Source organism: Mus caroli, unplaced genomic scaffold (assembly GCF_978045245.1).
Source record: "Mus caroli unplaced genomic scaffold, Mus_caroli_1 scaffold_14, whole genome shotgun sequence".
NCBI classification, from domain to species: domain Eukaryota; kingdom Metazoa; phylum Chordata; class Mammalia; order Rodentia; family Muridae; genus Mus; species Mus caroli.
The window spans coordinates 116,746,605-116,769,017 of NW_028227269.1; the positions used below are offsets into that span (position 1 = coordinate 116,746,605).

The window sequence follows — 22,413 nt, forward strand, 5'->3', positions numbered from 1 at the left end:
CTGCTTAAATGCCAATTTGCTTTCAAGTTTTAAATTAGAAACAGATAAATATAGTGAAGCCATAAGGGCTGACTTCAAATCAGCAAAGTAAGAACATTTGGTCAATGCCTGCCACAGTTTTCCCTCTTCACTGTTGCTCAGTGAAAAGTTTGCAGGGTGATGGGGCAAACATTCTAACACTTCTCTGTGTTCAGGCATGGTTAAAGATAGGTCTTGTGAGAAGCAGAAACAATTCCCCTTATTCTCAGAACACTATGCAAGAGGTTAGCATCCTTAGAACACTATCCAGAACACTATATTAGCAGGGCAGGCTTAATCTGTTCTATTGTAGGCCAAACAGTGGAAAAGACAAATACATGTGTGCATGCGTGAGGGGCATTTATGCAGACAATTAACTTCAGAAAATCTTGGTTACACACTAATAAATGGATTTTAGACTATAAGAAGTGCCCAAAATTTAATATGGTAATGTGAAGTAGAAGTCTTCAAGAGGAGGTACACTGTATGTTTTATACATTTTCAAGCTTATCAGACTATAGACCAAACACCCTTCCTTTTCTTTCCTCTTTTTCACTTTATCTCCTAGTATTCCTCTCTTCCTCCTCCCTTCCCTCTATTCCCCCCTCTTGTCTCTTGTCTCTTCTCTCTCCCTCTCTCCCTCTTCCTTCTCTTATTGCTGAATACCTAACAGGTTAATTGTCCCATAGAGCCTACTGCTGGCTCAGCTCAGTTTGCTAAGTGTAAAACTAATGAGGTCCAGGCAAACAAATGTCGAACACATCCCATTTCCTGATGTAGCTAGCATGCTGAATCCCAGCCAGCTGACCTGTGAACATGAGTTTTCATTCCCAAGGGAAAGTGGTAGGGAAAAATGCATGTCAGCTTGCACTCACACAAGCAATTCAAAGCACGTTCTCAGTTGCTTCTGTGTGCATGGGGTGTGTGGTCAAAATCATGTAGACAGGGTCAATACATTGAGATTATGCAGCAGAACCTCAGATTCTCAATGTATATGATAGGCAGTTCTATTGACTAATGCCAGAAATGTCATTCTCTTCTTCCCTGTAAAATATTTATTTCCCCTATAAAATATATTAGACAACGTGGGTTTATTCTGAAGTAATCTTCCTTCCTAACCATAATTCTACTTACAACTGAATAAATGTCTAGAACACAGAGCATTTTACATGTGTAAGAGAATAAAAAGACAACTTGTAATAATGTTTTCCTGTAACTTAAAACAAGCTTTCTACTTATCCATGAATAGTTACCTTTTATGGGCTTTGGTTTCCATACAATTATAACAATGAAATATTTCCATTTCCCAATAATTTAACACATATTTTGTTACTAACATGCACATACAAAAAAAGAGATCTTTATACCCTTTCATGGAGAAACAATCAAGGAATTCAAATGACAGGTAGTTTAATTTATTTTAAAGTTACATTTTTGTTTTAATTTTCAAAGGCTGCATAGGTTTTTCTGGACTGTAACCAGTAGATGGCAGTGAACTAAATTAGCCAAAAGTAATCTTGATATTTTTATCTTATCCTATTTCATTGCAAAATCTGGTCTGTGTGTGGCCAGAAGGACAAAACTTCTGAATTACTTAACAATCCACTTCTCTCTGAAGAATGTATTCCTTTGTCCAGTCTGTGACTGGTGGCTTTCCAAAAATAAATTGGTGAGGTTTGAATGACTTTGAACATACAATTCTATCTACAATAGTTCTTTAAATTTTTCCAGTGAGTGGAATTATATTTTTATAGCTCACTTCCCCTCATCCTGACAGAAATAAAATCCTCCGCTGGACCCTGTGCTGGAATGAATCAGACCCTTATAGAATACCCGCCATTCTTCTAAAGAACCACGTCGGCAATCACCAGTAACTTCCTTTTCTTGTGTAAATTTTTCCAAGATCAAGGGATGCATGTGATCCATATTTCATTTTAGGTTTTGAATTTTTTAAAATAGCAGCCACAGTACTCAAGCTAAAAATATAAACATGATCTTGCCATGACCTAATTTCACAGACTATGAGGCTTTGAACTTTGATTTTGGGTTAAGTGGCAGTACCTCATCACATCAGATTTAAAGATACATTAATATATATGCCAATATCATTATGAATTCTAACTGCCTGTTTATATCAACTCACCAGCACATACATCCCCATGGAGATAGGGACAGGAGAAGTCATCCTTCTCACAGTACTGGCCATACACTCTTCCCAGCTTGGTTTTGTGACATAAACATTTCCCACAGATGCAAACACCTCGGCCACTGCAGACAGGTTGATCCTCCTGTGGCTTGCAAGTTTCAGAAGGAAACTGGTCTTCATCAAAATGACATTTGCTGTCTTCACATTGTGGACACTTGGGGTCTGGGGCAGCTTCCGCACACTGTCCTTTGAGTCCTCTGTGGTCCTCACACTGGCAACTGCAGCTTCTGTGTATGTGGACTTTAGTGGTTTCATTGAAACCAATAGGTTTGATTATTGCATAGTTTTTTCCTCCCATGATATCACATGTTTTCATCACAACAGTTACATTGAAAAGAACCTAAATTTCAAAGGAAAATGGAAATATATTTATATCCTTGGATACTGCAAACAATATATCAAGTAATCATATTTAAATCAACAGTGAACATCTTAGAGATACTAACAATATTTATAAATCACATGTGCATGCAATCTAATATGTAAGTACATAATTCCCACTTAATTCCATTTTTGCCTAACTGATTAATTAGAATTAAAGGAAGTAACAATTGCTAATGGCCTGTAAATCACCATGTGTCTATTCGTCCTCAGATGTCTGTCACCTTAGGTAACTGATTTCATGGACAACTGCTGAATCAGTGTTCTATTTTCTGAACTGGACATAAGAGGTTAGTGAACAATTGGCAGTAGGAACCAATAAACCTAAGTAAACGGCTTCTTATCTTTTAGGTCAGAACCCTGATTTAGTCATATGGGCAATTTTATTTATTTGTATTTTTTAGAGGCTCACAGTAAAGACCCAGTGGAGGAAAACACAACTCCATCTCTGATGTTACTTGAGAAAGAGGTTCAGGACTTATTCTCCAGCTTCAAGACCTCACACCAAAGTCACTTGTTACTGTGGGGTCATCCCAGTACTAAAGAATGGACTAGCAAGGAATGGTATTTTTTTTCCCCTCTAGAACAACAGTTTATTTGCCTGACAATTTTTCCTTGTTCTTTAATTCCTTGTTATCTATTATATGGTTGATTTAATATCTATATTTTCTGACTTCAGCTTCAGGTGCTTGGAAAATCAGGAAGCTTATATACATATACAGTTATATATGAGTTCACTACAATAATTAAATTCAAACATTAGAATAATGGATGCTGGGCTTCTGAATTGGAAATTATGTAGCATGAAATAAAAGAGCTATATTTAGGCATCCATGTACAAGACATTTTATTTAAATGTGTCACATTAAAATCAGTGTGGTTGGAGTCAGTTTGTGCTCAAATTGTTTTTGCCCCTAAGAATTTTAAGGATCCACAGATGTGTAGGATGAGTGGCCACTGCTATTAAGACTAGTATAATAAAACTTAGGCCTTCTATAGTTGAAGGCTGGTTGACTCCTCGTGGGAGATAAGCTGTTTATAGTTGAAAGGAGCATAGTCAAAGAAAGAAAAAAATTAAGGAAGGTAAATCATTGTTATATATTTGAGTCTTTGAAGACTCACCTTGTTTTTCAGAATTTAGCCTTTTTTTTTTTTACAAAAATTTACAAAAACTTTTCTGTAGCAGAAATTAAATGTGTCTTATATAAACTAGTATATTATCATTTTTGAACAATATCCAAGGAAAAATTATAGAGTAAACTACCGAATTAGAAGCTTAGGATAATGAAAGATACACAGCTTGTGGGCACAATCACACTACCCACAGCTTCTAATGTTCCTATGAGGAAAAAAAATATTTTAAGTGTTTTCTTTGAATTAATCTTAGAACTTTAGGACTTTGCATTTGAAAAATCCTTCCCAATACAGGATAGAGTAATAAAACTTCAGAACCTTAGAATGAGAAGGAGGAAAGAATCAAAAATTTCTCTGTACCAGTTCATTCAGGTACAGCTGAAGTAAGAGATACTGAAGAAGTGACACCCTACCCGGCCCCTGCTGAGGACATGATGTAGTCTATTGTGGCAGTTCTTGGAGAATAACCATTTCATCTGGTCCTGGAGTTCTCTTGGTTTCTCAACTCTTTCTAGTTATTATATAAATGCTATCATCCCTCTGATTTGACTGTTTTTTAACAAATTTCTTTATCTCCTTTTCCTGGGCATCACAAAATGAAAGATTTTGGAATTCTTAGCTTTTATATACTATACCATCCTTTCATACTCTGAGAATGAACAGATTTGAAACTATAAAGGCTTTGTCACTATTACATCTACAGATACTACTTGCTTGGAAGGATGTTATTTCTTTATTAGGCAAAACCTCTCAGAAAATATATTACTACTAAGTATTTAATAAGTATTTAACACAATACATATTTATTTTAACTTGAAAATTTGAGAGAAGTCAATTATGTATAGATATAGATGTAACTTTAAGAAGAAACAGGAAGGCTCATTTAAAGTTGAAACAAAATTCTAATAGTTAGTAGCAAAGTTTTTAAAGTAGTTTTTTTTAAGAAAGCACACCAAAAAAATTGTCTTAAACAAGAAAAAACATACTGCCACATACTTCGTCATTGCTTGTCACGTTTCCACACCCACTTATGCCTGGCTTTCTGGCCCCATCTGGACAAATGGCAGTGATGTTAAAATGGACACCGTGTACCTGGTTTTCCAGCTGTACTTTTACTTCTGAGATGAGCTTCTGCAGAGACATCAACTTTTAATTACACTGAAGTAGTTTCTAGTATAAGCGACAAAGCAGACTCATAATCATTATGCCATCCTGGATTTAATATTTAACTTTAATCAAAGTCTATATCTGGGAAATGAATAAAATGGTAGCTTCTCACAACAGCTCAATTGTATTTAAATCATATGAAATACGAAATGATCAGCTGGTTTAAATAGTTTGATTTTTCCACATATCTATGATCACAAATTTCAAACCCTATAGAAATACCTCTCTTATCCAGTGTGGCAATGACAATTTTTCAAATTCTTATTGATGATATTTAATGATGAAGTTTAAAGAAACATTCTCATAGCACATGAGTTCTGACAATTTACAGCAGGAAACATGGTTTTGGCAAAAATGAAACTTGAATTTCAAATGATTTTGACTATCATGAAACATTAAGTGTTTTATAAATACATAGTTGAAACAGTTTTGTGGGGGTGGCATTTATAAACTGTGATTGTGCATAGGAATCACTGGTGAAACACTGTTGTACAAGGTTCTCTGAGATGGGCTTAGGGCTTTTATCATCTCTATGCTTGCTTGCATCCATAATGTTTGCCTTAATTCTAAAGCAGGGCTTCATATAGGGTACAGAACCATGAATTAATTTACACAGTCATTCATAGGCTCACTCATTAAACATCTACTGCTTGATATCAAGTATTGGGCACACACTAAGGCCTTCCATCACAATCTTACAGTTCCAAAGGATCCAACTACTTTAAATATATCTTTTAGATATGTGTGCATTTGGTCATATACATCTGAGCCTGGCACATGCAAAAACCCTCATTTTAAACTTGTAAAGAAAAATAACAGAGGTGTGAAATATGTGGCTATGAAAGGAGAATGGGTTGTACCCTGTAGAGGAAAAGACTTAGAGAGGCTTCCAATGTTTTAGTTAAAGTAACTTTACTCCTTCAACAATAACTTTGATAACGAGATGAGTTTTTACTGATGAATAATTGATCATGAAATTCTGATAGCATGTCCTCAAAAGAAGATGCTTTCCTCAAGTTCATGAATATTATTCAAGTAGGTGAAACTACACACACACACACACACACACACACACACACACTTACTTTTCTCTCCCCCAAGAGTTCATATACTGCAATAACAAGTAATTCTAACAAGCTAGAAGAACCTTACAAAGGTGTAATCTATCTAATTTGGATATGCATTGGTTTCTTTGGTCAGTACATGTCTCCCATAGTAGCACATTAGCCACGCTTGCAGTTCCTCTAGGTTCTCAAACCACTTGGGCCAATGTCTTTGAAGTATTGTATGAAGAAAAATTTATACAATATTTTCTGTCCTTTGCTTTGCAAGTCAAGTTTCTGGTGAACTATTAAACTTCTTTACTCTCTGAGAGGGGCTAGGACAGATGCTATTCATGTCTAAGAGTTGTTGGGAAAGACCCCATTTTTTTTCTGGATGCATAATACTTCAATGAATTATGAATTGTCTCTGTTGGGATTTTAATAATACAATTTTAAAATTGTATTATTCTATAAAAAGAATTTTGAAGACATAGACACATAAAAATAATAGTAATCGAGTCTCAAGGAGATTAGCTTAGCCAAAATAAGTTTTTGTTGTGTTAACTATTATTCTTTCACTGCAAGGCTGCATGGAACCACAGTAGGCTAACAGGTATGTGACTACATACCTGCACAAGGCAAAGAACATAAGGCCAAATAGTGCTGTCTGCTTTTGCTGTTTGAGACAAAGTCTCACTCATAGCTTACTGTCTCACTTTTTAAAAAGCTAGATGTGTTTATATGCTCCAGTACAGGGGAACGCCAGGGCCAAAAAGTGGGAATGGGTGGGTAGGGAAGTGGGGGGGAGGGTATGGGGGACTTTTGGGATAGCATTGGAAATGTAATTGAGGAAAATATGTAATAAAAAAATTAAAAATATAAATAAATTAGAATGCTACCCACCCTGATCTCAAAAAAAAAAAAATAGCTAGATGTGGTGGTACATGCTTATCATTCTAGGACCCAGGAGGTGGCTGAGGTAGCAGAATCAAGATTCTAAGGGTAAACTGGGCTTATCAAACAAACAAACAAACACGAGAAGAGAAGAGAAGAGAAGAGAAGAGAAGAGAAGAGAAGAGAAGAGAAGAGAAGAGAAGAGAAGCCAATTTATATACTTCAGGTTAATAAAACAGATACCCTGTAGTAATTAAAAGGACTAATTGCATAAACTCCCTTTTCATTTGGATGACTCTTAAGAACAAACTATGGATAGAAGTGAAGTATGGGTATGTTTTGCTTTGCTTGATATAAAATTCCATGAATCTAACATTTGAAAAAACACACATAAATGTTTTGCCTGTATGTATGTAAGCAAGTGCAGTGCTGATATAGGCTAGAAAGGGATGATGACAGATCTCTTGAAACTATAGTTCATAGACATCGTTCTGATCTACCATGTGGGTGCTGGGAACTGATCCTCCATTCTCTCGAAGAACAGCAAGTACTCTTAGCTACTGAGCGGTCTCTCCAGTCCTAGGATTTAACATTATTTGTATGGTAGTAAAAGATTTAATTTAAGATATTTGTGTTCATTTAATTCTCTGTAGTTTTCAGACAGTAAAAAGTTTTCTGCAGAAGCAAATCTATCAAGATTTAGTTTCTTTAAAGAATACATTTAAACAATTTCTTCATTTTCTGCCCTATGTCTGCTTCCCACCTTCCTCTTTGAACCCAAGTTTCAAGCAGGTGTGGTCTGAAGACAATTAACAAAGCTGCCTAAGGGGTTCACAGCTCTGTGGCTCAGGCAACACTAATACTAAATGTCAGGCAACCAGGCAGGCAGAAAATCTGGAGAAGCCAGGCCTTATAACTGGCCAATAAGTCCATTGAAGAATAAAGCATAAATTTTAACACCTATTTAAAAAAAATCAAAGGACAAAAGATAAACAGGCCGTACAGCTGGAAGCAGATGAGGCATAGAATAGCACCTGGAATTTCATCCTGCTGCCTCTGTTTATTAGCTGTGTGGACTGTGGTCAATTCACTTACTTTTCTGTTCCTAAATATACAATGGGGCTACTAATTGCTGCCTAATAGAGCAAGTGTGTGGATTGAGTGAAGTCATGTATGGAAAATGACTGGCATAAAAAGAAAAGTCAGTATTAGCAAATTTTACTAAAGCCTTTTAATGCAGACATGATCCAGTTTGAGAGACCAGATGTTCCCTTAAAACTCCTTGCATCTATTCTCTACAGGACTGGTGACAACGTATAACCAATGGCCCAAGAAAACATCTGGGAAAGTGAAACTTTGGCCTGTTTTGCCAAAAATTGATAATTGACTGGAACACTGCAATGACTGATCGTGGGTACTCTTACAAAGCCCCCTTAGTAATCTCTAGATTCTGAGCAATCCACTTACCCCTATAGATTGTTCTTTAAATAACAGCACAATATTTTTGTCTTGTTTTTGTTAAATTTATGATGTAGGAAACTATACAAAGTTTTGCAACAAGATGGTAACTCACTGAACTCTCAATCTGAAAGGAAGCTTAGATGGCTGGATCAATCTTAGTTCACCTGTCTGTGGGACAAATGAGGTACAGAGACAGACCTGACTCTTTCAAGCATTTGACATCATTGCTAGTCTGTGGTCCATCCAATGGTAACCCCAGCTCTAAATTCCTAGTCTTTCATTCTTTCTGTCACTCCTTGCAAGATGCAGCAGTGCTGCTTTGTACCTTGTCTAAAAAAAAATGGTAGTAAAAGCTGACTTGTAGAAAATTTTATAGACTGTACAACATACCTTGTAGGCTTCTACTACTAAATTGTTGAGATTTGCAGCTTTGGATTCTATTTCACCAGCAATGGCACCAGGCAAAAGGGGCAGAAGATCCTGTAAAACATGTGAGTCGGGTGCATAATATGACAGTAGCATGCAAACAGTGAACAATCAAGACAGTAAACATTTTATAGTCACCAGGAAGACATGCCATTATATTAATGGAAAAAAAGGACAAAAACCACAAGCAAGCTAAGAGGAGAAGTATCAGTGTTTGTAGTCCGTGTGTAAATGGGTATGTATGTCCTGAATTTCATGATCAAATCTAATTAAAGTTAGCTCAGCATTTCCTAAACTATTTTTAACATGAAAAGCATTCTGAGGGCAAGTACATTAATGAAGTTCTATGGATTTTTTCTCCTCCATTTAGAGATCCAAAATCAACACTTGCAAATTTTCAGAATGGGCCTACAATGTACAAATACTTTAATATTATTTAAGCAGAATTCCCAATATTTTAAGTTTCTAAACTCTGTTCCCATGTGACATAGGTAAATGCTTAATATAAATACTGTTCTGTAGAATGACATCTTGGGACATGCTGGACCAGATGGAAAGTCATATTTAAGGTGTAAGTTTCACAGAGCTGATAAAGAAGATTCAAGGTATGGCTTGAGAGAACGAGACTGAACAATGGCTTCAAGGTCTACCTGAGAGGTAAACCTTTAATGAGAGGTCTGTCTCATTAGAATGAGGAATGATGGACACAGGATTATGATGAGAAAGCCCAGTATGAATGCATGAAGTTCATGCTTTAATTAATTTTTCTACTCATGGAGCATCACCAAGTTCTTCTGTGTGCCAGCCAGACTTAGATTTAGTGATTTTAAAATCCATGTGTCAAACTCTGACTGAATTTATCTTGAGATGTTAAATTTCTAGACCATGTCATTTCAATCCTTAAGGAGTAATTTTACAAAGCACAATACACATGACACAATGAAAATATGCCCAGCTACTATGAGGAGAGACACCAGCAAGCATTCAGTCTGGGGAACATTGTCATGGACTGTTCCCCCCAAGAAAGTGACTTAAATGCTTTGTCTAAATGATGAGCAAGTGCTAAGGTGATAATGAGGGAGAATGACTTTTAGGATTGGGGTGGGGGCAGACCAAGAACCAGGGCACCCAGAATAGGTATAGCCTGATAAATGTGTGTGTGCACCGAACAATCAGACACACATCTGAAAGAAAAAGTCCAAGGCAGGAAACAGTCGAGGATGAGGTCAGAGAGATGGACAGAGGCCTATGGTCTCCTATGCCATATAAGAGACTTAGATGTTGAGCAACATAACATTTTGCTTTAGGGAGTGTTGTGGATATCTTTGTGATTTAAGTAGATTTTTTAGGTATCCATATAGAGGATGAACCTCAGATATAGTATGGAATGCTGGTTTATAAACCAGATAAACATGGTTTATAAAAAATGATCCCTCTAAGAGTAGGTGACAGCAAGGGCAACAGGAACTCTGAGCAGAATCCAGGCTTGGAGAGCCCAGTGATTCTTACTTTGCACACAAGTCAGTTAATAATAAACACGATTCTGTATTTTATCAGTCAATGGCAGATTTACAAAAGGAGGGAGAAACCCTGGTGCCAATAGCACATGAAGAAACAATAAGCAGTGGAGAAACAGGAGGCAAAAGACACAAAACGTTGCATAGAATTTGAAGGTCAGCTCTTAATCTAGACATTAAGAGCCCAGAATTTGAGTTATTAGAAGACCAATGGAATAGAATTGAAGACCCAGAAATGAACCCACACACCTATGGTCATTTGATCTTCGACAAGGGAGCTAAAACCATCCAGTGAAAGAAAGACAGCATTTTCAACAAATGGTGCTGGCACAACTGGTTGTTATCATGTAGAAGAATGCGAATTGATCCATTCCTATCTCCTTGTACTAAGGTCAAATCTAAGTGGATCAAGGAACTTCACATAAAACCAGAGATACTGAAACTTATAGAGGAGAAAGTGGGGAGAAGCCTCGAAGATATGGGCACAGGGGAAAAATTCCTGAATAGAACAGCAATGGCTTGTGCTGTAAGATCGAGGATTGACAAATGGGACCTCATGAAACTGCAAAGCTTCTGCAAGGCAAAAGGCACCATCAATAAGACAAAAAGGCCACCAACAGATTGGGAAAGGATCTTTACCTATCTTAAATCAGATAGGGGACTAATATCCAATATATATAAAGAACTCAAGAGGGTGGACTCCAGAAAATCAAATAACCCCATTAAAAAATGGGGCTCAGAACTAAACAAAGAATTCTCACCTGAGGAATACCGAATGGCTGAGAAACACCTGAAAAAAATGTTCAACATTCTTAATCATCAGAGAAATGCAAATCAAAACAACCCTGATATTCTACTTCACACCAGTTAGAATGGCTAAGATCAAAAATTCAGGTGACAGCAGATGCTGGCGAGGATGTGGAGAAAGAGGAACACTCCTCCATTGTACAACCACTCTGGAAATCAGTCTGGCGGCTCCTCAGAAAATTGGACATAGTACTACTGGAGGATCTCACAACTCCTCTCCTGGGCATATATCCAGAAGATGTCCCAACAGGTAAGAAGGACACATGCTCCACTATGTTCACAGCAGCCTTATTTATAATAGCCAGAAGCTGGAAAGAACCCAGATGCCCCTCAACAGAGGAATGGATACAAAAAATGTGGTACATTTACACAATGGAGTACTACTCAGCTATTAAAAAGAATGAATTTATGAAATTCCTAGGCAAATGGTTGGAGGAGGAGGGCATCATCCTGAATGAGGTAACACAATTACAAAAGAACTCAAATGATATGTACTCACTAATAAGTGAATATTAGCCGAGAAACTTAGTATACCTGAGATATAAGAGACAATTTGTAAAACACATGAAACTGAAGAAGAACGAAGACCAAAGTGGACACTTTGCCCCTTCTTAGAATTGGAAACAATCACACATGGAAAGAGTTACAGAGACAAAGTTTGGAGCTGAGACAAAAGGATGGACCATCTAGAGACTGCTGTATCCAGGGATCCATCCCATAATTAGCCTCCAAACGATGACACCATTGCATACACTAGCAAGTGTTTGCTGAAAGAACCCCGATATAGCTGTCTCTTGTGAGACTAGGCCGGGGCCTAGCAAACACATAAGTGGATGCTCACAGTCAGCTATTGGATGGATCACAGGGCCCCCAATGGAGGAGCTAGAGAAAGTATCCAAGGAGCTAAAGAGATCTGCAACCCTGTAGGTGCAACAACATTATGAACTAACCAGTACCCCGGAGCTCTTGACTCTAGCTGCATAGGTATCAAAAGATGGCCTAGTCGGCCATCACTAGAAAGAGAGGTCCATTGGACATGCAAACTTTATATGCCCCAGTATAGGGCAACGCCAGGGCCAAAAAATTGGAATGGGTGGGTAGGGAAGTAGGGGGGAGGGTATGGGGGACTTTTGGTATAGCATTGGAAATGTAATTGAGGAATATACGTGATAAAAAAAAAAAGTAAACCAGGCAAGCTCTTAACTTCTCTAAATGTTTGCTCATCTTAAAAGAAGCATGTTCACAATACTTCCCTTGTTATATGTAGCTAAAAGTACTAGAAGAATGGATGTTTTCAGTATCTGAAAATAGGTACTCACCAAACAGCAGCTGTTTGTGACATTTTTCTAGTGGCTTCTACCATTTAGTTTGGGCCAGAACTAACTCATGTGAATGTTAATCTTATAAGATGATTGATTCCATTGTGTTTACATAATTTGTGGAATCTGGGAATTTAATTTTTCATCATAGATTTCAAATGGAAGAATTGATACACTTAAAGTGGCATTTAAACTGATAGCAATGTCATTAGGTATAAACTAGTGAAGGAAACATCAGCTTTGTAAATGGTGGAAATGAGTTTCAGCACTTGTTGAAATCAAAAGGAAATGTGGCTGCCCAAAGGACTGAATGAATGAGTGTAAAGTAGACAGGCCACTGTGAGAGGTTCAGAGTAGAGAATAGAAGGAAGAAGCAAAATTGTAAGGAGACAAAGGCCGAGTGAAGAGAGGACAACTAAAGTATCATGGTCTCATGGAAAGAAGAAAGGAAGAGACACTCAAAGACTGTGAAGAAGCAATGCCACAGGCACAACACATTTCTCTGTTGGGAGTACATGGCATTTCCAGATTGCTACTGCTGCGCAATGTCTGCTCTTCTTGTGAGCCTCACGTACGCCAAAGACTCCTGGGAGCCTCAGAAACTATTTTCATGTTTAAGCCATTGATTGGCTCAGTTACTTCCATGGCTTCTGTTGGTCTTTTACTTCATAATCTGGTCCAAAGCTATGTGTGTTAGTGCTGTTGAAAAATCAATGTATCTACAAATTCTAAACCCAAGGCTCATGGAAAAATCATGGAAGAAGGGACAGAATGATGTAGAGAGAATCTCTTGTGTGCCATGTAGTTGTATTACTTGTCAATACAAAAGCAAAACAAAAAAATCTATGGCCTACAGGAAAGGGTAGAATAGAAGGTGGGACATCTGGCAGGTGGATTCTGGAATAGAGACAGGCAGGGATTGGTCTGGGAACATGGAGGAGAACAGAAGTATGGGAGCTGAGCAGCTACAGAGCAGCCACATGGCAGTACTTAGATTAAAATAAATGGGATATTTAGTTATGAGCTAATTGAGGAACAAGCAAAGCTTATGATGTAGGTATTTGTAAAAATATTTGAGTCCTCAGAGTCACTATTCTGGGAGTCTGGGGTCAGGAGGAAACACTGGGTTTTCACGGAAATATTGTAAGAAAGAAAAACCAGATAAGTGTGCTGCAGATAGTATCTTCTAGACATGAAATTGAAGTTGCATCCATGAAATCTCAACAATATGGCTGACTAAACAAGATCTGTGTAATGATGATACCAACTGACATACCAACATGGATAGAAGCATTTTTATGGAACCACACAGTTAGAGAAAAGGCTATACAGCCAATCAAAGGCTACAAATAGGGAGAATAACTTTTTTCCAGGGATGAGTCTCTGACAGGTCTTAGTAAATTATCCAATCCCAAGTCAGCCCTGAACAAATGTACATAAAAGCAACACTAAAACAGTAGACCATACAATATGTATAGATGCATATATGTGCATGTATTAAACAATAAGGAAGAGGTTATGGATTTAAGAGGGAGTTGGGGGCATAGGGGAGCTGAAGAGAGGAAGGGAGTAGGAATGATGTAAATATAGTGTTTATGTTTGAAATTCTGCAAAAAATTAAATAAATTAAAACAAAAGACAGCTGCTGTTCTCCAGTCTTAGGCTATATTCTAAGGATATGACCATGGACCTTGGCACTAGCTTGAAAGGGACAGAGTTAGGGTATGAAATACTTCCATCTGATGGCAGTTTCCCATTGCTGTTGCATTCAGTGTCAGCTTAGGTGTCAAGCTGTGCCCATGCATCTCAAGTATAGTTCTCATAGTTTTCAATGCCCACATGTCACAGTTCTAGGTGTCCTGGATAGAATATGCACCTAAATGCTGACATAAGATACTATAAAGATCACTTTAACTGAGACATCATTGAATTCACTTGTATCACAATTCCAGAATCTATATCTCCACTTCTGAAAACTGCCCTCACTTAAGCCAATCCAAGAATTTTAACTTTGATATTGCAAATGTGAACATACCTTGTACCAATGAAACTGCTTTCCTTGAACTGCAAAAATGACATTTATGTTGTTGTCTATTAACTTTTCAGAAAGTTGGCCTAATGACGGATGTTCCTGTAATGGACAGTGAAGAAAAATAAGGAGTGAAGTTCAGCATCTCAGTCTCATCAATCTCCAGACTTTTAGTATGGAAAAAAAAATCCATGTGATTTAGAATAACAATGCATTTACTTGTTTGTGACAGTCAAGGAACATTTAAACTCTCTTCAAGTGCAACACCAATATTAATGAAGTCAGGATGTCTTGCAAGCAGAACTCCATAAAAGTCTACAACTTAGAATAGTAAGGAGGGTCAAATTCACACTGTAAAGGAAGGATCAGAGCCCTGTTAACATTGGATTGAAACTGACATAACTGAAAGATAGTGTAACACTCAACAGTAGAGATAGGCCGATGACATGTATTCTAAGATAAAACTCAGCAAGCTCTGAGGTGTAATTATACACACACAAATATGTATTATATGTATATATGTATGTATGTGTATAATTATGTGTATATATACACACACACACATTGAGTAACCACACATATGTCTATAAACACATTTGTGTGTGTGTGTGTGTGTGTGTGTATATTTGTATGCACGTGCATTTGATTTGACTCCTGACATAGCATATATAAACTCTCTTTACAAGTAGAAAACCCTGTGGTTTTTATTTGGATAGCAAAAACTTTCTGTTCTGTTCTCCTGCAACATGTACAGAGATCCACTTTCTACAATTACTGGTTAATTAGAAAGATGGCAATACTACATTAAATTAGAAAGATGTATTCAGTAGATACTCTAACAGCACTCAGGATTTCTATTTTAACTTCTATAGAGTGCATATTAGTGACATTTATTATTATACTTGGTTTTGGGTGTATGATATACTATGAGCTCACTTTACCTTGATAAATAAAGCATGAAAAAACTAAATGTTGCTTTTCTCGTTTGCTGGTTTTGTGTGTGTGTGTGTGAGTGTGTGTGTGTGTGTGTGTGTGTGTGTGTGTGTGTGTGTGTGTGTGTGTGTGAGTTTGTGCTGGTGGTGATGGTTATTAGAAAGCTAAGGATGAGTTAGTTAGAAAAGGAAATGCACTCTAGTTTAGGGAGGAGAATGCAGCTCATGGTAGAGTTCTTGCTTAGCATGCAAAAGATCTTGGCTTCAATTCTCAGCAATGCCCTCCCATTTCATCCTCCCGATTGGATTGACAACTTCAGAAGTAGCTATTTACCATTAGTTACATAGTTAGGCACAGCATTGGTATTGTTTCTTTTCAAATCCTCTTCTAAGAATTAAATTTTCTCACACAATAGGTTCATAATTAGATATTCCTCAGAGAAATGCCAGACTCCACTTTCTGTGACCTCTAGATATCCATTGGTACTTAGGTGTAGGAGTCAAGGGTTGTGTAACTGAGCCTACCTAGCTTCAAGCAGGTCAAGGTCAAGTTTTCTGTAGTTTCTACACCAGGTTATATGTGCCAATGCTAATCTCTGTAATCTAGAAACAATGAACACTTAGTAATAAAAGTAAATTAATTAGTCTTATGGATAGCCAATGTTCTGTGGCCCACATTTTAAATATATACATATGGGCAAAGATACAGCCTTGCTTTAAAAAATACTACTAGGGCAGCAAGTGTGTTTGGTGTTAGAACATTTGCTTAGCATACATGAGACCCTCGGCCCAACCTGAAGGAGACATCAGAGCCAATGGTCTGTATTTGTTTTCGTTAGTTACACTTAGATGTGATATGAAAGTAATTCATGAACAGGCTCAGAAAGTGTTAGCACATGGGCTTGCATAAGAAAAATTCTGCCTAGAGCAATTCTTAGAAAAGTAACTTTAAAGTAATAGAAAAATACCCCCTAAATATAAGTTCTCCCAGCCAAATTCCTATTCCTGTTCCTAATAAAGTACAAGACCTTAAAATAGATTTGTGACAGTTTGCGTAATACCAGTTAAGCTACAGGGCATAAGTATAAAGCAAGACAAATCTAGATACATTGGAAATATTATTTTAATAGTATTAGTTACTTTTAAAATATTTTTGCTTTGACAAAAAATAATGACAGCTTGCCAAGCACCTATTCTTCTTACTTATAAAAACATTTCATTTAAAGTAAGAAAAAACTCATATGTTTTAAAGTAGCTTATACTTAATTCACACAAAGTCATTATTTAAAGAAAAGTTGAAGATGTGAGCAGCTTTTGGAGCCTTTTAAGTTTTTTTCCTTTTCCACAAACAGGAAGTCATGTTAACCAAAATTACACAAAATTCGAGTCTAGAATATTCATTCTAATTGGTTAGAAGCTCATTGAAAGGGTTCATCAGACTTTCAAGCTTAAAAAAACTTTTTTTTTTTTTGCTTCTAAAGAGAAATCTATTTTAAAAGAAAAATCCCAAGTACCTCGAGGCAGATATTTTAGATTATAAATGTCTAACACATGTTTAAATAAACCACTGTTGACAAGTGGCTATGGATTAATGGCCATTTCTCAAGCCTCCTCACCTCTCCTCCATGAAGCACATTATTTTTTAAGCATTTTATCTTTTATTCTGCTAGTAGGAGAACACATTCTCTCTCAACTGTCCTGTCCTGGTAAAGTCATGACTCCTCAAATCTAGCACATAACCCTACCTCCCCCTTCCACTTAACCCATTACATATTGCTTATCTAAACACTGAAAATAATTAATGACGATAAGGTGCATTTCGGAGGCAAAGGGAGAAAGGATGGAACATGCCAGGGGTGTTGCTAAGTTATTAAGCTTGTGGGAAGGGACTTATAAATGTCAGAAGGGAAAAGAGGTTGATGGGGAACACTTTCAGTCAAATAGATTACTGTGCTAGAAGTCTGGGTGAATTATAAGTGTCTATAGCCAAGAGGACAAAGAAAGTGCTAAAGGCTTTCTTCATTTTAAGTAAAATTAATGTAAGAAGCAAGGTGAGATAAGAGCTTTGTAGTACTGAAAACTATAATAAGATATTGAAAACTTCACTTTTTAGTGAGTTTGTGTTTTAGAGCAAGGCAGGTACACTGGAAACAGTGTGATAGTGAAGACATCTGGAGATGAAAACTTGGAACATATGTTGTTCATTTACCTCTGTCTCAACAGTCTGGGTCTTCAGCACATGGCAGATCCTGATAACAGCTAAGGGCAGGCTGGGCAAGAATGGGGTTACCAACATTTGGGGATGAATATTCTCTTTGTTTGAAAGTGTGTCTGAAGATGCTGTCCTATGCAATACAGTCTGTACAGAATAGATACCCAATAGAAAATATGGAACATAATGTCTGACTATCCATTAAAGGGCAATACCCCTTTCTCTGTGCTATGATAGCTAAAATGTATTTGGCATGAAAATGTCCTCTTAAAAATTAAATCTCCCAAAGAAAATCAGAACAGGTATCCTGAACAGAGCAATGATGCTGGGGCTACATTACCCAGCTCTGCAACTGCCAGTTCTGCCCTTAATTTGGATCTTAAATGTCCCTCGAAAACCCACATGGTTCAAGAGTAGTCTGCACACTGTGAAGCTAGAATACTGGAACCTTTGACTGGTGGAATTTATTAGAATTATTGAGGCCACTGGGGCATATACTGGGACAAGACTGCAGGGTCTCTTTCCATCTATTGTTCCCTGGCTGCAAGGTAAGCAGTTTTGCCACCATAGTCCCAATATGATGGGGACAAACTTTATGGACCACAACTTCGCAAAAACTGAGGTTAAAAATAAACCCTGTCTCTTTACAAACCAATCATCTCAGGTAAGTATTACAGGGAAGAGATGGTGACTGGCAAACTATGTGACTAGGACACAGGGTTAAGCGATCTGAGGTCCTGTCTCCATGTGAGTAAGACATATAGAAATACTAGTTTACACACCTCAGAATTATGGTAGTGCCCTATTACATAACTGGGCTGTTGAATAAAAAGAATTTACTCTAGAATTCTGCAATTACTAAACCCATACCAACAGTGAGAAGTGGTCCAGGTCTTGATGTTTCACTGGCTGACATTTACTGCAGGCCCTTCCATGGGGTGGGGTGGGATTGTTTTCAGGACTGACCTTTACATTAATTACCCATGAGAAGTTAAAACAGCATCTCTACCTGGCCTGTGAGTTTGTGCTTTTGAAAAGTAAAAGGGCTGAGGAACAACAATATAAACTAACCAGTATCCCCCAGAGCACCCAGGGACTAAACCACCAACCAAAGAGTACACATGGTGGGACTCATGGCTCCAGCTGCATGTGTAGCAGAGGATGGCCTAGGGAGGAGAGGCCCTTGGTCCTGTGAAGGTTATATGCCCCAGTGAAGGGGAATGCTAGGGCCAGGAAGTGGAAGTGGGTGGATTGTTGAGCAGGGGGAGGGGGAGGGGACAGAGGGTTTTTAGAGGGGAAACCAGGAAAGGGAATAACATTTGAAATGTAAATAAAGAAAATATCTAATTAAAAAAAAAAGAAAAGTAAAAGGACATGCACAAAATAATTACTTACTAAAAACGTTTAGATAAAAGACTACTACCAGTAAACTCTCTAGGCACGCTCTTCCATGTGCTTTGGCAGATCTGCCTCACTCACTAACCTTATGCCCCTGGCTTCTGGGGTGTTTGAATATGTCTTCTAGGCTTCATGAAATTCCACTTAGTAAAGGAGGGCAAGGGCTATCAACTTTTGTAAGCTTTTTAAAAAGAATGGATGTTTTCTGCTTAAACATTTTAACCCAAACATTTAATTTAAGCAAGGTAGTTTATCCCATAACTTGTAAATGAAATTTAAGCATTCTTGAGCTAAGTTTTTAGGCATTAGTTGAATCCCTTTCTGAAGGTTCTACAGAAGCAGAGCCAGGTTCCTGTGGTCCTGGGTAGGTAATTTTTGCATGTAACATTTGCTTTCGATTAAGAGTAAGTTCAGTTAGGTATTGTTTGCAGAGACCATTTCCTGCCTACTTTTCTGAGAACATATAAAGCATTCAAATTGGGTTTCATAAAATAACTGCAAAAATGTTCTCAGCATGTTTTCAGTTTTAAAGCACATAGTACAGTCATCTGCTAATAAGTGTTTTGTTGTTTTTAAAGTCCACAAGATAAAAACAATATTTGTTAAAAACTGCATATAGACTTCAAGCTTTCTAGAAATATTTTAATGTTACAGAATGTATTTTTACTAATGTATCCAAAACACATGCTGAGAAGTGAAAGTATACTTAACACTTTTTGATGTTGAAGAGCCCATTTCTTAATCAACAGCAGCAAAAATAATTAACTAAATTAATTTACTAAACAAATTTCCTTATTAAAAGATTGCAAGTTGGAGCTGGAGAGATGACTCAGCAGTTAAGAGAACTGTTTACTCTTCCACAGGTCCTGAGTTCAATTCCAAGCAACCACATGGTGACTCACCACTATCTATAAGGGATCCAATGCCTTCTTCTGGTGTGTCTGAAGACAGCTATACTGTATTCATATTCATAAAATAAATAAAGAAATCTTTTAAAAAAAGATTGCAAGTCTTTGCGTAAGTGGAATTGTCTGATGTCAATATTAGTTATAAATGCCTTTGTGATCTTGAATGTTAAGGAAAATCCATTTTTTAGTAAAAAAAAGAGCACTGAGATGAATATAACTTCATAAAACTTTGTTAACTCATTTAGCTAAGCTATGAATTAAAATAATCAAGTATGTTCTTAACTTTGCTTTCTTCATTGGCAGTTTGGAAAAAAAAATCCTTACATGTACTTCATGGTCAATAGAAAACTTCTATAAATAGCATGCTGAAAGTGAAGTCCATGTAATAAAGAACTGTGTGAGAGCAAGAACAAGAGTGTTGAATATATTTCTATGCAAGGAAGCATAAGTATGCAGTAATAGCGAATTACTTTCAGTGGTTCTCCAGCCATCTAAGATGCTGACCAAGTCAGCTACTCTATTGCACTGGGGATTCAGGGAGAGGAATGACAGATGGAGCAGGCGGTAAGGAGTTCTGAGGAAACATATGGAAGATTGAAGAATCACTGACTAATGACTGGGGCACGTGAGAAGCTGTGAGCAGAAGGGAACATCAAGTCTGAACAGGAGGCACTAGTGAGTACATCATACATACTAGTGCACTGGTCTTACATATTTGAATTTGTGTGTTCAGGACTAAGTCATACTGGCATCTGAATGCCCATTGACCATGTTCACTAAATGCCTTCCACAATGTGCTTCTTGGTCTCCTTCTTTGTGTTGGAAGATCTTTATACAATTATTGGCCTTTGCCAAGGGTTGGGTGAATGGAAGGGCTCTAACTTAGGTTGAGAGTAAGTTTGGGGAAGATGGGTAGGGAAACAAAATGGACTTCTAGGCTCTAAGTATTAACATATGTTTTCCATCATCTACAATTTTGTATGAACCACTGTCCTTTGGGAAAGAATGTCATATTCTAAGTTGACATTATTGTTGGGCAGACTGAAACACTAGGTTAACACAAGTTTTTATTATGACACAGTGTAAGGGAAACACTAGTAAATAGATTTATTTAATTGTATACCATCAATGCCAACAGCTAGGCAGTCATAGAAAAATCTGTACAAAGAAACTTTCTTAAGTTAAATTATCTTTTATAATTCAGATAAAACCAAGGCATATGTGTTTATTCTTCTGTGAGTAAAGGTTACAGTGTAAAACTTAGAACTGAAAATGTACCAGGAAAATCATTTTGTTGTTTCTTTACTTTTTGATTGAGACACTTTGACAAGGTAGTTAAAAATACAGATTGAAATGCATTAGGTCCTAGATCCACAAGCTCATTACTTTTGTAGTTTCCATCTTCACACAGGTTTAACTTAGCTTTTCTAACCTTGAATGTTTTTGTAAGTAAAAGGATGATAATGATAACTACTGTTTAGAGTTGTTGTAATGATAAATTCTATGCTGTATGCAAAATGTTTGCAAAGGTGCTTTCAGCCAATGGATAGCTATTGTGATTAGCATGAGCTACATTGGTCTTCCTGAAATGATTATAACTCATTTCCTGAAATGAGTATAACGTAGATCCCTGTGATTCAGACACACAAGAGGCATTTAACCTGCTATTTCCCTTAATAAAAAGAAGTACAAAGTCTTTGGGCCAAGAAGTCGAGTATCACTACTGGCATTGGTTTTTAGAGATAAGACTAGGAAGCAGTGTTTGACCTTTTCCTTAACTGATACAGAATTTAGAATTCCTTCATAGCACCTGATAGGAAGAACAGGTAGACCTATGCCTAGAGATGGGATCAAGGTAGCCTGAGACACACAAGGATTCAGAGTCATTCATTGTACATTTTACACATGGTGATACAACCAAGGAGTCACTCCAATGCACCAGTTCCTTTTGTTCTTGTTTTTTGTTTTGTTTGATTTGGTTTGGTTTGGTTTATCAGTTTGGCTAGCAATGAGAATTCTCAACAGGAAGAATCTTTAAAATATTGATCTGGGGTAATTGAAATAAAGGTGTCCTTTGAATTATTATCAAGTACACTTCTGTTGGCTTCACCCAATAAACCACAGAAGCAACAAGTGTTAGTTAGGGTCATTCCTCTAAATAAATGGAATAGTTACCAAGAACACAACAAAGGGCATGATGCATTGCCTGTCTCCCCCATATTACAATAACTCAAATGGTGTCTAAAAATCCTGGAAAAATTGTGACTTATCTCCACAAGGTTATATAATATAACCTAGGTCTAATTTAATGACAGCATCTTATTTTTGCCCAAAGTTCCTTCCTGAATGAGCCACAACATCCATTTAAGTATATGGATGAAGAGATGATGTCAGTCACTTGGCAAGACTTCAGTAGAATGACAGGAATTGGGTAACATGCCATTGTCATGTCTCCTTTCAAAAGCTTTCCTCTGTCTCAGAACAGAGTAGCTCTTCCTCTTTCCTCTTCCATTGCTAAGGAACACATTGGATCTCTAAGATAGATTAAATGAAACCAACTA

General features: G+C 37.1%; 1 protein-coding gene across 1 annotated transcript in view; it reads right to left on the reverse strand.

The window, feature by feature from the left end:
* The window catches only part of Itgb8 (integrin subunit beta 8), an 83,957-nt gene that overhangs the window by 10,372 nt on the left and 51,172 nt on the right, over window positions 1–22,413 (reverse strand). Inside the window, exons 7-10 of the mRNA XM_021179505.3 lie at window positions 14,409–14,504; window positions 8,695–8,784; window positions 4,736–4,870; window positions 2,162–2,564 (exon numbers count right to left, since the gene is read on the reverse strand). Of these exons, the coding sequence (XP_021035164.1) occupies window positions 2,162–2,564; window positions 4,736–4,870; window positions 8,695–8,784; window positions 14,409–14,504 (724 nt within the window). The remainder of the gene's footprint in view (window positions 1–2,161; window positions 2,565–4,735; window positions 4,871–8,694; window positions 8,785–14,408; window positions 14,505–22,413) is intronic.